At 32.1% G+C, this 14,749-nt stretch overlaps 2 protein-coding genes across 7 annotated transcripts in view; both read left to right on the top strand.

Annotated features, from left to right (window-relative positions):
- LOC143241079 (von Willebrand factor C and EGF domain-containing protein-like) overlaps positions 1-14,749 on the top strand; it is a 46,207-nt gene that overhangs the window by 15,151 nt on the left and 16,307 nt on the right. For all 6 annotated transcript variants that reach the window (XR_013022173.1, XM_076484592.1, XM_076484589.1 and 3 more), the window contains exons 4-8: positions 1,644-1,729; positions 3,862-4,062; positions 5,184-5,360; positions 8,758-8,848; positions 12,158-12,240. Coding sequence is in view for 5 of the 6 variants with exons in the window: in XM_076484592.1 (XP_076340707.1) it covers positions 1,644-1,729; positions 3,862-4,062; positions 5,184-5,360; positions 8,758-8,848; positions 12,158-12,240 (638 nt within the window). In the remaining variant the exon portion in view is untranslated. The remainder of the gene's footprint in view (positions 1-1,643; positions 1,730-3,861; positions 4,063-5,183; positions 5,361-8,757; positions 8,849-12,157; positions 12,241-14,749) is intronic.
- On the top strand, positions 8,855-11,789 carry LOC143241082 (uncharacterized). The gene is made up of 2 exons (XM_076484599.1): positions 8,855-10,810; positions 11,035-11,789. Exons 1-2 carry the CDS (start codon positions 10,522-10,524, stop codon positions 11,283-11,285), a joined length of 540 nt encoding a protein of 179 aa, XP_076340714.1. The 5' UTR covers positions 8,855-10,521; the 3' UTR covers positions 11,286-11,789.

Raw genomic sequence — 14,749 nt, 5'->3', positions numbered from 1 at the left:
AATTGTAATACAAAAATATACCCAAAAGATTGTGTAACACAATTGTCGAGGGACACCAACCTCCTGTGCTGAGTGCCAGTGCACTACTGGCTGTTGATTGAGACGTGTTGGCTACGCTTAACTGCCAAAATCCATCTTGATATATAGCTATATATATATATAATGTAATGCTATCACTTACATTTATTGAATAATAACTAAAAAAGAAGACATAAGTCACACAATATTAGAAATTAACCCTGAATGCATATATGCCTTTATGTACAGTATGTGTACAAAATGTACAGTATGCATATCTAAAAAACTAGAGGTGATGAGTAAAAACGGATTTCAAATCTGAATGCAGCACCCCCAAATTAGGTTAAAACAGCTATTTTTGTGCTTGCCTCAATTTCTTTGTAAACCAGTGTTATTAGTTAAATAAGAAATTAATATTTAATCAAAAACATTTTTTCCACCTTACTCAGATTCTAATCCTACTTGTTGATAGATGAGGTAAGTGAAGGATAGTTTTTCATCCACATTATGCAGGTTCTGCCACATAAAAGACCTTTTATAAGAGAAATCATAAGATAGTGTTGTAAAATGTTGATATTTCTGACTTGTACAGTTTCTGCCTTATGCAGTTTTTGGCTTAGACAGGTTTTACTATGTATACATGCACACACAGTTGAATAACTAAAAAAAATCATAAATAACTAAACTGATACCATAAAATTTCATTATAATTTATTAAGCTTAACAACTAAGTTTTTTTTTATTTTATAAAATATCAAATTTCGAGCAGACTAAAGACACAACCTACCTCCTTCAAATCTTGGATTGAAAAAATGCAGTAGCTTTTTCACAGGTTAAAATTAAAATGGTCAAGAAAATCACTTTAGATAGAAACATTCTAAGCTGTTAATTAGTTATTAACATTTCATAAGAGATTTTTTCCAAATATGGAAAGAGACAAATAAACTGCTACCACACGTTTTAAAAAGTCTGGTTTGTTCTGTACACTATAAATTTGTTCTCAGCTATGGTGTTATGATCATAAAGTTGATGTTGGTTACGAGTGTAACTTTCTTGCTTGCTGTGGTTGTTTGTCAGTATGTATTGACAAAGCAATCATGAAACTTAAATGAATGGAAAAAATTGGCATTCAAACTGGTAAGTACACTTATAGCATTGATAAGAATTGTACAGCATATATTCATTCATTAGTTAACTAGGCTACATATTTTGTTTTATACACCATCATGCTGCAAGTTGAACAAAATATGTGGCCTGACTAACTAATGAATGGATATTTGTTGTAAGATTCTTATTGGTGCTATAAATGTACCTACCACTTTGGCTGCCAAATTTGGTTTCATTCCTTTAAGCTGCATGCTCAGTCCTTTCTTGGCAAACTTTTTTTTCACACCTAAAGTGTTTTTAATTAATATGCATTAACTGTTCTTAATGTAATGCATCTAATTTAAATATTTCATCCTTTTCATACAGTTTACTCTAAATTTGTTTGAACTATGTTTAAATGCTGTTTTTTTTTATTCACTAAATCTTAATCTCAGTGTAGAAAATTTGTAGTGTACATATTTTTATGGTTTTATAAATTATAGTTTGTATTGAGAAAATATAATTTTTTGTTTCTGTAGAGGATTGTTTATTTGAAGAAGAAATCTTTGGACATAACCAAACATTTACCCCAGATTTTGACCCATGCCGAAAGTGCATTTGTAAGGTATTTAGTTGTTTGTATTATTTTTTGGTAATGTTTGATATCAAATTCTAAGAAAATTTGAATGTGCTTATGATATATGTAGTTTTCTAATGTGAATTTTGTGTCAAATTATATAAAAGTTTTGTACTTTTAAATCTGCTCATATTTATGGAATTATTGAGGAATTTGTATTCTACCATCCCTAATTTGAGTGAAAGCATATTAGTTTGTGAAAGGATAAGAATATGTGCATTTATTTGATTGACACTTCTTTATAAAAGGTTTTCTACTCAGAAGCTTGCTGATCCTTTATCACTTGCAGAAAAATTAAATGGTAAATGTATTGTTATCTTTTCATACAATGTTAAAATTGAAGTCAGGGCTTTCTCTAAAAACTTTGTAATATCCAAAGTATACAAACTTCTCTCTATTAAAAAAGCATAGCTCTTAGGTTTTCACCATTTTGCAATTCAAAGAAAAATAAAATCAACCCTTTTTAATTGTTAAAGGTAAAAGACTAATTTCCTTAATTTATATTAATAGCTACTTCTCCCAAGTTTGGTTCCAAAGTTAAGAAACAAAGAGTTTAACAAAAACAAGAATTAGTACTTTGGTTATAATAATAAATTGACAAATGTGAATGATAGTTACACAGAATTTGGTGTATTTCTTTTTTTCGTTTTTGTACAAGTGACATTAATTAAATCTAAACAAACAATTTTAAAATTGAGAATGCATTATAGTCCATAAATAGTTTTTGGATAGATTTTTGTGCTATCTGCCATTCATTATTTGCATGAAAAAGTGTGATGATGTGACTTCAAATATTTCTCACATGTTATAAAGTTTTGTTTTCAGTTATTCTTTTCTGCTTAATAACTTTAAAAGTTTTGATGCCATTCAACTAGAACGGAGCTCCTACCATTGAATATATCTTCTTGAGCTGTTCGTGCATAGTATTGCTTGTACCCCATAACTTTATTAATTATAGTGTTTCCAATAACATAAGAATCACATAGAAAAATGTAAGCAGTGATAGCACTGATATATGCAGTTAATTGTACTAATTACATAAAATATCAGTGATTTTATCCATTCTTTTTTGTTGTTTACGCTGAATGTTACAACCAGCAAAACCAGAAAATTATTTGCAGAACTAGCAATTAATATGATTGATCAATTAGTGTCATGTAAAATAATCCATTACTTAAACTTACAGTTATATATGTTAATGTCATGAAAATAACTACCTGATCAAATTTTATTTCTGATTATTTCAACTATTCAAAGTATTAGCATTGCGATTCCTTTTTATTATTATTTTTTAATTCATTATTGTTCAATTAATGAATAGTGTTATAACTCACAAAGACAACTAATTGAAATTAGTATTTCCTTGTATTATTTCCAGTTATTCCAACTACCCAAGTCTCTTGCATATGTATTCTATGGCATTTTAATAAACTTCATGCATCAATATTGTTATAGATCATAAATTTGGAAGCTGATTTGGTGTTTGTTTATGTCATATTCCATACAAACATCTTCAAGACCTTAGCAAATAATGCATTTTTGTACCAACTTTTAGTTCTCAAAAAGAGATTAAATCATGTAATAAATATATCTTTCAAGTGGTATTTCAAAATGTAGAAAAACTTATGGATTAAGTTTTTATAAGTTATTTAATTTGAAAAATTATTTATTAGAAAAATGGGTCAGCACTTGTCTAAAGTATTTTCAAATATACTTTTTGTTATCAGTAATGTTACAAAAAAAATTGAACAAATGTGTGTAAAGCCTACTAATTTTTATGTAATATTGGGCCATTGAGATTTTTGTTTAAACCTACTACGCAAACAATTTTCATAAAATATACATTGAACTTTGCAGGTTATGTTAATTTGAACAAGTTTAAATGTGTTATTGTTGTGTAAATATTTTTATAGTGTGTAGAATGAAATGAATAATAAACTGTCAAGCCATACTTGAAGATTTTCTCACTTCTATATGTATGTTCAACCTTAAATATTTTTGTATTTAAATAGTTATTGTGAAGTTAGTGACTCTTATTAATATCACTTTTTTTATCAAGTAATTAATATTTACTTTTGACAAAATTTATTGCAAATTTAAATTAATTATGTTTTTTTCAGAATGGTCAAGTTTATTGTGATGCTGTGGTGTGTCCAATTCTAGAATGTGAAACTAGTTCTCAAGTTATTCCTGCTGGACAATGCTGTGCTACTTGCCAGGAGACCAAGCCTACTATGTGTCTATACAAGAGCAAACATTTTTATATTGGTCAACTATGGCTACAACACAACAAGGAAAGTTGCAGGAGTTGTCTGTGTAAAGTAAGACCTAAGTTTGTATGTTTTTTGAATGTCTTTGCATGATATATTTAATTTATGATCAGTGACATTTAATTTTTATAACTGTGGTTAAAAAATGGTACAAATAGTTTTTTATATTAAAATGTTTTTAATTTTTGTCTTTCCTACCCTTATTGTTTTATTAGTATTATCATTTTTGTCAGTCATTTACATATGTTTTCAGTATTAAATAATCTTTTAGAAGTAAATATTTTTATGTAAAAAAAACTTCATTGTTAAATCTACAAGAAAATTAGATTGTAAATTAACTATTAGACATTAGTTACTTGAACTGTAAAATTTTATTCAAGCTAGTTTGAACTTTTAAAGCATTAACAAAAATTAGATTACTTCTATGGGCACAAGATATTAACAGAGATTTAATCTGTTAAGTAAAATGTGCCTCAAGTGGGCTTATGATTAAAACACATTAATAGATATATTATAAAAGTGCTGGATACAGTTGAGCTCAGTATTTTATTATTTACATTGACCACTATTAGAATAGTCATGTTTAATTATTATTACATTAACCATATTGTAAAATGATCTACAAATTTATCTCTTGTACTTCATATTAATGTGTAATTTAAACTACTGGTAATTATTGGAACTTGTTATTCACTGCACAACACGATTTATTTTTTAATCTTTTCACTATGACTGGTATAATTATATATATATATCCCATTGCACTGGAAAATGTATGTTCCAGCTGCAGTGAATGGGTTAAAAGTACAAAAGTTAAACAAATATATAAATTGATGGAAATACCATCAAATATTCTCATGTCTTATTATAATTCAGTAATAAAAGTTACTAGGTTGTTATTTTTACAAATAGAGATTATAGTGGATAAGAATGTAAAGCTATTGAGGCTTGGATGTCTGAACTTTATCTTATATCAGTGTTATAAATCTAATGTTCTACCAATTAAATAACAGGGGCATGAAACCCAAACAGACAACTTCTCATTCCTAATGTTACAGTTTCTGATATGAAGTATACTCAGTTGACTAAAACGTTTTGTTTTCTCTTCTGCAGTTAATTTTCATTTTCATATACGATAATGAGTTCAATTATTAAACTTTATTTCATCCCAGGAAGGAGGAGTTGTTGAATGCAGAGTGGTGGTTTGTTTTCCACGGTGTTCTTATCCAGAAAAAGTACCAACAAATTGCTGTCCTGTGTGTTCTGGATGTCTATATTTAAATCAAACATATGCTGATGGTGAAGTGTTCTCTGAGCCTTCAAATGTGTGTAACACTTGTGTTTGTAAAGTAAGTAGAATATTTTTACATATTGAACCTGGATTGTTTTTCTCTCTTAATTCATTTACTTTGTAATATATTCTTTAATGTGGTTGATCCTTTGAATTTTACTTTTGTAATTAAACTAATAATATAATACAATTGAAAGATGAGTGATAATGTACACTTGTACATTTCCTATAATTTAAGTGAAGTTCAAGATTCATTAATATATTCGTAACCTCTTGGAAAGATATTTTAAGGAAATCTAATATTTTCAGAATGTGACTTGAATGTTTCATGGAAACATTTTTTTAGACTTATTTCTGCTTAATGTCACATGTTTTTGGCTCAAGTAAGCTCAAAATGTAGTCAAGTTTCAGTTGGAATATTTAATTTTACCTTAAATTGTGTTGTTTAAGAGATAGGAAGCTTTATGTAAAATATACTTATTTATCTGTCTAAAATATATATATATAATTTTTACTAAATCGTACATACTATACTTTTTAATTTTGGAATTTATTATTTTCTCACTCTAACAAAGTTGAGCAAGTCAATTATGAGTTGCATAAAATTTGTAGTTACAACAAAAGACATCATTTAATATGTTACAGTCTTTGTTATTGCTCATCTTATAAGAAATTATCACCTATTAGGTATTTATTCATCTGAATCTTTTATTGTTATGGTGTGTGTTTGCATAGTTTTGCCATACTCCGTTGAATGTGAACTACATTATGTAAAAGAAAACTTATTTTGATGTTTGAAAATGTTCTTGAGAGTATTTTGTTATGAATCTGATCACATCTTATACATTTTGCAGTTAACCTGTATTGTTTGTGATTCTGCTTTCAAGGTAAAAATCGTATATGAAATTATTTAAACTTTTGCTTGTCATAGACTTCCTGACATTGAATGAATGTTTTTGCATCAGGAATGATCAGATTATGTTTTCTGCTTAAATGTTAGTTGACCTAAAGAACCAAATAGTGATTCATTTTAGGATCATTAAGAGTATATTTGTTTAAAACAATTTTAATTGGATAACAAAATGTTACTACTTTTTGAATAAAAAACATTTAAACACACATTAAAATGTTCATGATTATTAAACTCAGTGAATTTCTTAATCTGCTAAAATAATTACATCTAACACATTTTTTAATTACTTAATTAGTAACTATATGCAAATCAAGTCCTATTTTATGTATGTGTATATATATATATATATGTATAAAAGCTCCCCTCATGGTGGATTCCTGTATATGGTGAGAGGACCTTCCAGAGGAGGTAAACTGAAATTACAGAACCTTGGACCCCACAATCAGCAAGATCCTCTCCTCCTCTTCACAGATCACCACATATCCACCCACATGTTTGCAGCATGTAGTGATCTATGAAGAGGAGCAGAGGACCCTGTTTGTTGTGGGGTCCAACCCTAATACACCACTTTGGCTTTGAATTTCTGTAGATAGGTGGTCATGGGGTGAGGGTCAACCAAGTACCATTGTTGGATGTTTTCTACTGGTGTTGTAGACATTTTATCTGCTCTTGAAACGCTGGCATTGCTGTGATGTTCTTATTTGACATTGTAGTGCATCCCCTCTGATGGCTCTGTGGTGGGTGGGGACAGTGAGCACTGAAATGTTTTTATTTTATTATGTATACCCCCATTCATGAACAAAAAAATAAAAAAATGGAGATCCTCACTTGTTTTTCCAGTCAAGGTGTTTCTACGGTGTGCCAAATATCCACTTGCAAAGACAGAATTATGATGCTTACTAATGTTCTAATCTTGATGTTTACATCATCATGTCTGCCTACCACAGTCAAGACAGGTTATCTGAACTGTATGGCACATCCATACATTCCCAATACCAACAGGGTACTTACCATAATCCCAAATTCTGTCTTCGGTGAAGCTGTGCTTCCTGTGATCCCCAAAACAAAGTTCTTAGAGCTTATATTTGACCGTAAGCCAACTCTCATGCCACATATTAAGTAGCTACATGTCAAATGTACAAGGCCACTGAACATCCTCTGTGTCGTCTCTTTTACCTCTTAGGGACCAGGTCAATGTTCTGTGCTCAAGACCTATCGTGCCCTTATTGGAGTGAAACTGGAATATGGAACTCTGGTATATGGCTCTGCCAGAACCTTGGCTTTGATGATGTTGGATCGTGTCCAACAGTTAGGACTTCAATTCTGCACAGGGGATTTCTGCACTTCTCCAGTTCAGAGTTTGTACACTGAATCTCATGAATCTCCTCTACATCTTCACCATTTGCAACTGTCTTTACTGTATGCTTCAAAACTTCAATCCTTACCACAGTATCACACCTGAAATTGTGTTTTCCTTCCTTAGTGGGCCATGCCTTTTCAGAATGAATAGTCTGTCATTGTTCCTTTTTCTGTCTCTACAGGTCTGCCCATCCCACCTTTGCTTATTACCATCCCCAAATATAACCTTATTTTGAGTCATCTGAATAAGGCAGATACTCCCAATTGGAAGTAACATTTTCTATTTGCCAAACATCCCTTGAACCATCCTTTCATTCCAGTTTATACAGATGATGGGTTCTGCCATGGTTTGTTGTGATTCAGTGGTTGCACACAGGATCCCCCTCTACAGTTTCTTATGTATGTCATTTCTCTTCCACTGGATCACTAAGAAGTTTTGCAGTGCATGAACTGTACTACTTATACCAACTAGCTTAGTTCTCTCCTGGTCCTGGAATCACTTCATGATAGTTCTCACCCTATTTTCATTTATATTTGATACCAACTAGCCCATTTCTCTTTATCATCTACTTCTATCCAGTATTTCTTGATACCAGGCCATGTTGGTATTCATGAGAACGAGCTCACTGAAACTACAGTTAAGTCTGTCTGCTCTGGTGCTATCACTGTCATGCCTATTCCATACATGGACCAGAGCCCTGTATTCAAGGCTTGGCTCGGTGCCATTTGGCAGTCAGTTTGGAGTGAGCCACTTGATAAGCTTTTCCAGATAAAATCTTCTACTGAATTTTGGCCATCTTGCTTAGGTAAGGATCAGAAGGAGGAACTTTTCCTAACTAGGCTACGCATTGGTCATAGTTTTTGTAACTCATTGTTTTCTTTTATCTGGAACTGATGCACCAATGTGTGATCTGTGTGACATTCAAGTCACAATATGCCATGTTTTAGTGTTGTGCCAATATTATTACAGCTATGAACAACTTAATTTTCTTTACACTTTATAATACTTTCACTGTTATTTTATTTTTGTACCTTTTTCTTTGGTGCAGATAAAACACCAAACAACAACAACAACATGATAAAGCAAAGTGAACTGTTACTCTGAAATCCTGTTTTTATGCTTGCATTGCTTTCTTTCACCAAGGTTTTAAATCATATTATAATGTCAATTTGGTATTTGTAGGGTGGAAATGTGACCTGCACAAAGAAGCAGTGTGGCCTACCTTGTCAACACCCCTATCATCAACTTGGACATTGTTGCCCTGTATGCAGTGGTAAATAAAGAAATACATATCTTTACAAACTTGCTTGTTTGCTCAACTATATTGATTAAACAAACTGTTTTTTTGTGAACTTCAATACAAAAAAAAGGAATGTTTGTCTTTTGGTTTGATCTTGGTGTCTTTAAATCAAAGAATGAAAAAGTTATTTGTGAGAGCCTTGATACTGTTGACAAACGATTTATTCATGTGTAAAATTAACATGTTACAAGCAAACTTAATTAGATACACATAACTGTATATCTAAAACAATGCAGACAATGTACATTACAGAGTTGTTGTTTTTCATTTCAGTAGGTATTGACAATGGTTTGTTGGATAAAATTTTCACTTTTTTGTCTATCTCAGTTATGAGGAGTTGATCACACTTTTAGATGCTGTAATTGATTGTTCAGCTTACATTGTAGATTAGGAATTAGGAGTGCTTCCTTTTTTTCTTAGCATCCATTCATCTTTCACTGAATTTATTATTCTGATGTGTTTACTGATTAGTTTTTTTGCTGTAGTCTTTGCTAAGGTGGTTGTAGATTCTGGAGTTATTGAAAGAACTGTTATAAATATGTTCCTTTATTCTGAAAGCTAAAATTTTAGTTGTTGACCCAACACATAGACTTTCCTGCAGCAAGGACACAATAATCTGTATACTACCAACAGTTTTTTCAAGGAGATATTTTGTCTTTAAACAGGAAAAATAGCATATCCACTTCTTCAGTTTGGCTTACTTGGGAATAAACTCATTGCAGAATGCTTTTGATTTTAGTTTTTAGTTTGATGCCATGGGAACCAATGAAAGGTAACACCAAGATAATAGGACATTTAGGAACATTAACTTCAGGAACTTTGGGGTTGTTAACCTTTTTGATATACTAGATGGAAGGTATTTTTAATGAAATATGTGTTTATATTGATAAATTCATCATGAAAATTATTATAAAAGCTGGTTTACTTTACATGCTCTGTGAACTAAAATACTTATTAAATACTTTTGTAAGAGTTTGGTGTACATGTGTTGAAATGACAGTAAAGGCCAGAAAATGCTGGCTTATGATAGTACTTAGTTTTTAGCCTGATGTTCCAATTCATGACCTCTAGATCTCAAAAGAGCAGCTTAGATTTTTTTTTTTTTTTTTTTTGCTATTCTGACATAAACTCAATATTCTTTTGCTTTGAATTTAAGTAATTTTGAAACACCATTTTACTTTCTGGATACAATGAAAGTGTTATCAATGAATATTTTTAAAACAGTAATAGTGTTCAACAAGTAATTATATAATAGAGTGAACATTGTCATGTAGAATTTTTTTGTGAACATTTTTAATTTTGCATCCATTTATCTATCCTTTTCTTATCAATAAGTGGTTGTCATTAACTTATAAATAGAAAACTGTTGAATGCCATCTTTCCAGCAAAACTTATTTTAATAACACTGTGTAACAAAATTTTTACTTTTTCTTGTTCCTGGCAGAAAGTGTTATTTCCCAATTGCTTATGCCCAAAGTAAATCAAAAAGACCTATTTTACGCTTCACTCTCCAAACCTGGGTAATGAAATTTTCAAATTTACCCATTTTCCAGAACATTTCAGGTAGATTCAGTGTTGAGTAGCTGATAGAGAATTTTCTCAAACTTTCACGAATTTTCTAGAACTTTCCATAGTAATATATATACATGTATACAGGGTCTCACCACTCACCATTTCAGTTTAGTTCTAGCTGCCTAAGTGAACACATAGACCTATCTGATTGTATAAGAGATGACATCAAGAAGCTGGAAGCATTCTCCAGACACATTCTGCTATGTATATGGCCAATTTATCAAGACAAGAGAAAAAAGTACTCTGTGATAGCATCTGCTAAAATGTGTGAAGCCTACAAGGTATATTTCAGGCATGTTGGGGATCAAGACAAATCTTGGACACCTCATTTTACCTGTGAGCACTGCAAAAAAACTCTAGAAGGTAAGACGGCCAATTTTTGTTTGCTTGAATGGTAAGATTTTATATTATACAAATTTTAGACCTTTTGAAATTTAAATATCTTTTAATTTATTTATTTTTTTAAATTTCCAATAGTATAGAAAAAATATCACATATAAAATATTTTACATGAGCCTCTTACATATTGGTTGTGGATGAAATAAATTTATTCTTCATAATAACAATTTTATTTTACTCTCTTGCAGGATGGTACAGAGGGGAAAAGAGAGCCATGAAGTTTGCTATTCCAAGAATTTGGTGTGAACCGACTGACCATTCAAGCAATTGCTACTTCTGCATGATGAACCCTTCCAAACATCAGGCTGGCAAGAATGCATCTGCTATCATGTATCCAGACCTTCCATCATTCATCACCTCAGTGCCACACTGCCCTGAGCTTTCTGTACCCACTCCATCAGAGAGAAAGCAGCCATCTCAAAAAACTACTCACTTCTAAACATTTTTGTTCATTTTTGTATAACTTTAGTATAAATACATGTAAAGCTTAATTCATATATTTTATTCTGACCTTATGTAAATGAAAATGTGCAAATTTGCCCATTTTTACACAGAAAATAAATTAATTTCTAAATTTCATTATCCAGGTCACAAAAGCAAAGTTGGAAGGGAATAATGACCATTTTCTGTACTTTTACAACATAAGCAATTAAAAAAATAACACATACTATCCAGGAACAAAATTTGTGTTACATAGTGTAATAATAGCTGAAATATTTACTTGAATATCATTGTTAAGCCATTCTAAAAACCTATGATTTTTTCAGTTACAAAATTCTTTTATTTGTTAATAATTATGGAAGTTTGAGGTAATTATGTTAGTGATATTTTGGCATAGTTTATAAATCATTTGGTGCTTATAAGCCTGATACTTAAATAATGTTTTAGAGCATTCCAGAATATTTCTGCAAAGGCCTTTTTTTTTAATTATATATGTGTGTGTGTGTGTGTAAAAACTAGTTTCTTAAACTGATGTATCCCAAATGACTAGTAGCACATTTTTTATGTTTAATTTTTAAGTTATTTCAGTCTTTTAACCTCTGAACATGTAAAAATAAGGTAGTTAGAAACAGTGTTTACCTTAAGGAATCTAAGTTTGAATAAAGTTATTATTTTCCACAGATAATTTGTATATAAAATTCAGAAGGTAAGACTATTATCTTTTAAAATATGTGAATGGCAACTGTAGTTTTATTATTACTGTTTGTTGTTGCTGTTTTCAGAATAGAAAAAAATAACTTTAAAGTATATAACACACTAGTTTTATAGTACACTGAATACCCTGTTTGTTTGTTTTTTTATTCCTTTGAGACTGTACATTTGAGGGAGAACATATTCCAAACTCTGAAACAGTTTTCATAGCTGGACAAGAATGTCAATTATGTACATGTAAGGTAGGACTTCCTGTTCTTAGAAGAAAAGTTCCAAAGTATTACTAATAGCATTGTGGATGCTTAACAAACATTAATAATTAGTTTATTGGAATTTGAAAAAATGAGTAATATTTTGTTAAACAAAATCATATTTGATCTGAATAACTTAAGTTAACAATAGCCAGGGTGTTTTCTTTAATTCATTTTTAATGTTTTATATAAATTGAGTTACCAGCAAGTAACTCCACACTTTTAATACCTAGAAATTTAAATGAAGGTAGTTTTGTTTTTGTTTTTTAATCCCACCAACATGCTACAATTTAATTAGAACATAGTTAAGAAATACAATTAGAAGTCTGTAAAGGTTTAGTGTTAAATTATTTTTCTTACTAATTATCAAACTGGAACCCCCTCAAGGTTGATTCCTGTATGTGGTGAGAGAACCTCCCAGGGTTATGTATTTTCTGTTTATTTCCTTTGAATTCTGAACATCCACCCACGTGTTTGTCGTACACGGTGAACCATGATGGGGATAAGAGAATCCTGGTGGTTGATGTGTTCAGTTTTAACACACCACTTTGACCTTGAATTCCTGTATATGGGTGGCTTTCAGGTGGCACCCTCAGTGTCATCCAGCTGGACATGTTGGGCTAGGGTCAACTGAGTACCAGTATTGAACATTCTCAACAGGTGTTGTAGACCTTGTGTCTGATATTGCTATTTGGGTATAGCATCTGCAAAACCCTGACATTGCTGCCAAGCCTTTTGCTTTTAGTTCTGTGGCACTTTGTAGGTCTTCATGGTGGGTGGGGTCAGTGGACACTGAAATTCTTTTTTTAATCAATGCTTCTCACACATCTCACCCAGTCACTGCTAAGGTTAAACAACCCTTGATTAGTAAGTGACCACACCTGGAGGGCTCTAATACTCAGTTTGAAACTACATTTGATAACATTCCTCGATTCGTCATTGTACACTCACTATCTGTAAAGCCCCTCGGGGCAGATGTTGCCATTTTTTTTATTCAGAAGGGATTGAAAGGGCTCCCTTGCCCTCCGAAATCTGTCCAAAAATTAAGATCTGGGGAAATTCTGGTTCAAACGTCAAAACTAGAACACAATGAACCCTATTTTGAAGTCCAAAACTTTTAGGTATTTGTCTATTCAGATTACTCCCTATGCTACCCTGAATACATCTCAAGGAGTTATTACTAGCAGGATCTTATTGGGATCTATAAATCAATGATACTTGCTTGTCTTTCCAGTCAAGAAGTTTAAGCTGCTTGATGTATCTCCACTCGCAATGATGAAATACTTTGGCCTATCCACATTTCCATTTTGGCATGCACTTTTCCATGTTCCCTACATGTGTAAAGACTGGTTGCTTACATTGTAAGGTTTGGCCCTATATTCCCTAATACTCTCTGGTGTTTTCACAGTTTGGTCACTGCAAGTCCTCTTGCAGTGGCTCTTTGTACTGCACCTGTTGTAGTGGCAAACACCATGAGGTAGATCTACATGACCAAGAATCTCACTGCATCAAGTGTGATGACTCCCAATCCTCCTACATTCCCGTATTTGTTCCAAGTAGATCAAGAAAAAGAGGTACAGCACTTGAGGACTGTTAACAACATGTCCTATCCTAAGCAATAAAAACTTTTGTCTGCCATGTCTGCAAAGACACATGCTGCCACCCTCCATTCTACCACCTCTTTGAGTATGCAGATCAATCTTTCTGTGTCTCCTGAAGAGTATTTTCCTCCTGTCTTCAGAATTTGTTGCCATTTTGAAAAGGGAGTTGACAGATATGTATCAACTCCTGTCTCTGTCCCTTCCTCATTTCATGGTGACCACACTGATACAGTGGAACTGTCAAAGCTTACATTTCAACTTAGAAGACTTTAAGGCCCTGATTGATTTATACTATCCAGTCTGTCTATTCTTACAGAAAACATTCCTCCATCCTGCTGATTCCATCACCCTTCAGTAGTTTTTCCCTGAATAGGAAAAACAAGTTGTGTGATGATAGAAACAATGGTGATGTGGCTTTACTTGTCACAATGTACTTTCTACATATGTGATGCTAGCCTCTCCTGGAGACAGATAGAGGGAACAAATAGCAATGATATGATCATTTACCCATTGTAATGCAGCAAAGTGGCCATGGTCAATGCCACTCACCTTGTGTACCATGGTAGTAGTTGAATCAGACTGACCAGTCTTCAGAAACTACTCTGTTGGAACTTGATCCTGTTGTCATCTCTCTACTATCTATTGACAACTGTGTTGGAGCAGTGACTGACTGTATAGTCCACGCAGCTGCTACTTTTCTATTCCTGTGACCTTTACATATTTTCCACAGCATTCTTGCCGTGATGTAATCGAACCTGGCAATGAAAGCTCCAAAATGAGCATGGGAGACCTACTGACAGTATCTTTCTCTTTCTGACTGCATCATTTATCAGTTGGCCCATTCCTGTTCTTGGCAGGTCAGGCATCAGAGCCAGACTTAACCTTGGATTAAGTTCACC

This window comes from Tachypleus tridentatus, chromosome 13 (genome assembly GCF_004210375.1).
Source record: "Tachypleus tridentatus isolate NWPU-2018 chromosome 13, ASM421037v1, whole genome shotgun sequence".
Lineage (NCBI taxonomy): Eukaryota > Metazoa > Arthropoda > Merostomata > Xiphosura > Limulidae > Tachypleus > Tachypleus tridentatus.
This window is presented reverse-complemented; position numbering and strand designations above follow the sequence as displayed.

Excerpts from the sequence above, each read along its gene's own strand:
- LOC143241082 (XM_076484599.1), top strand. The coding sequence starts at position 10,522 with ATGTATACAGGGTCTCACCACTCACCATTTCAGTTTAGTTCTAGCTGC. Across the intron at positions 10,811-11,034 it reads CTGCAAAAAAACTCTAGAAG|GATGGTACAGAGGGGAAAAG; the intron begins GTAAGACGGCCA and ends ACTCTCTTGCAG.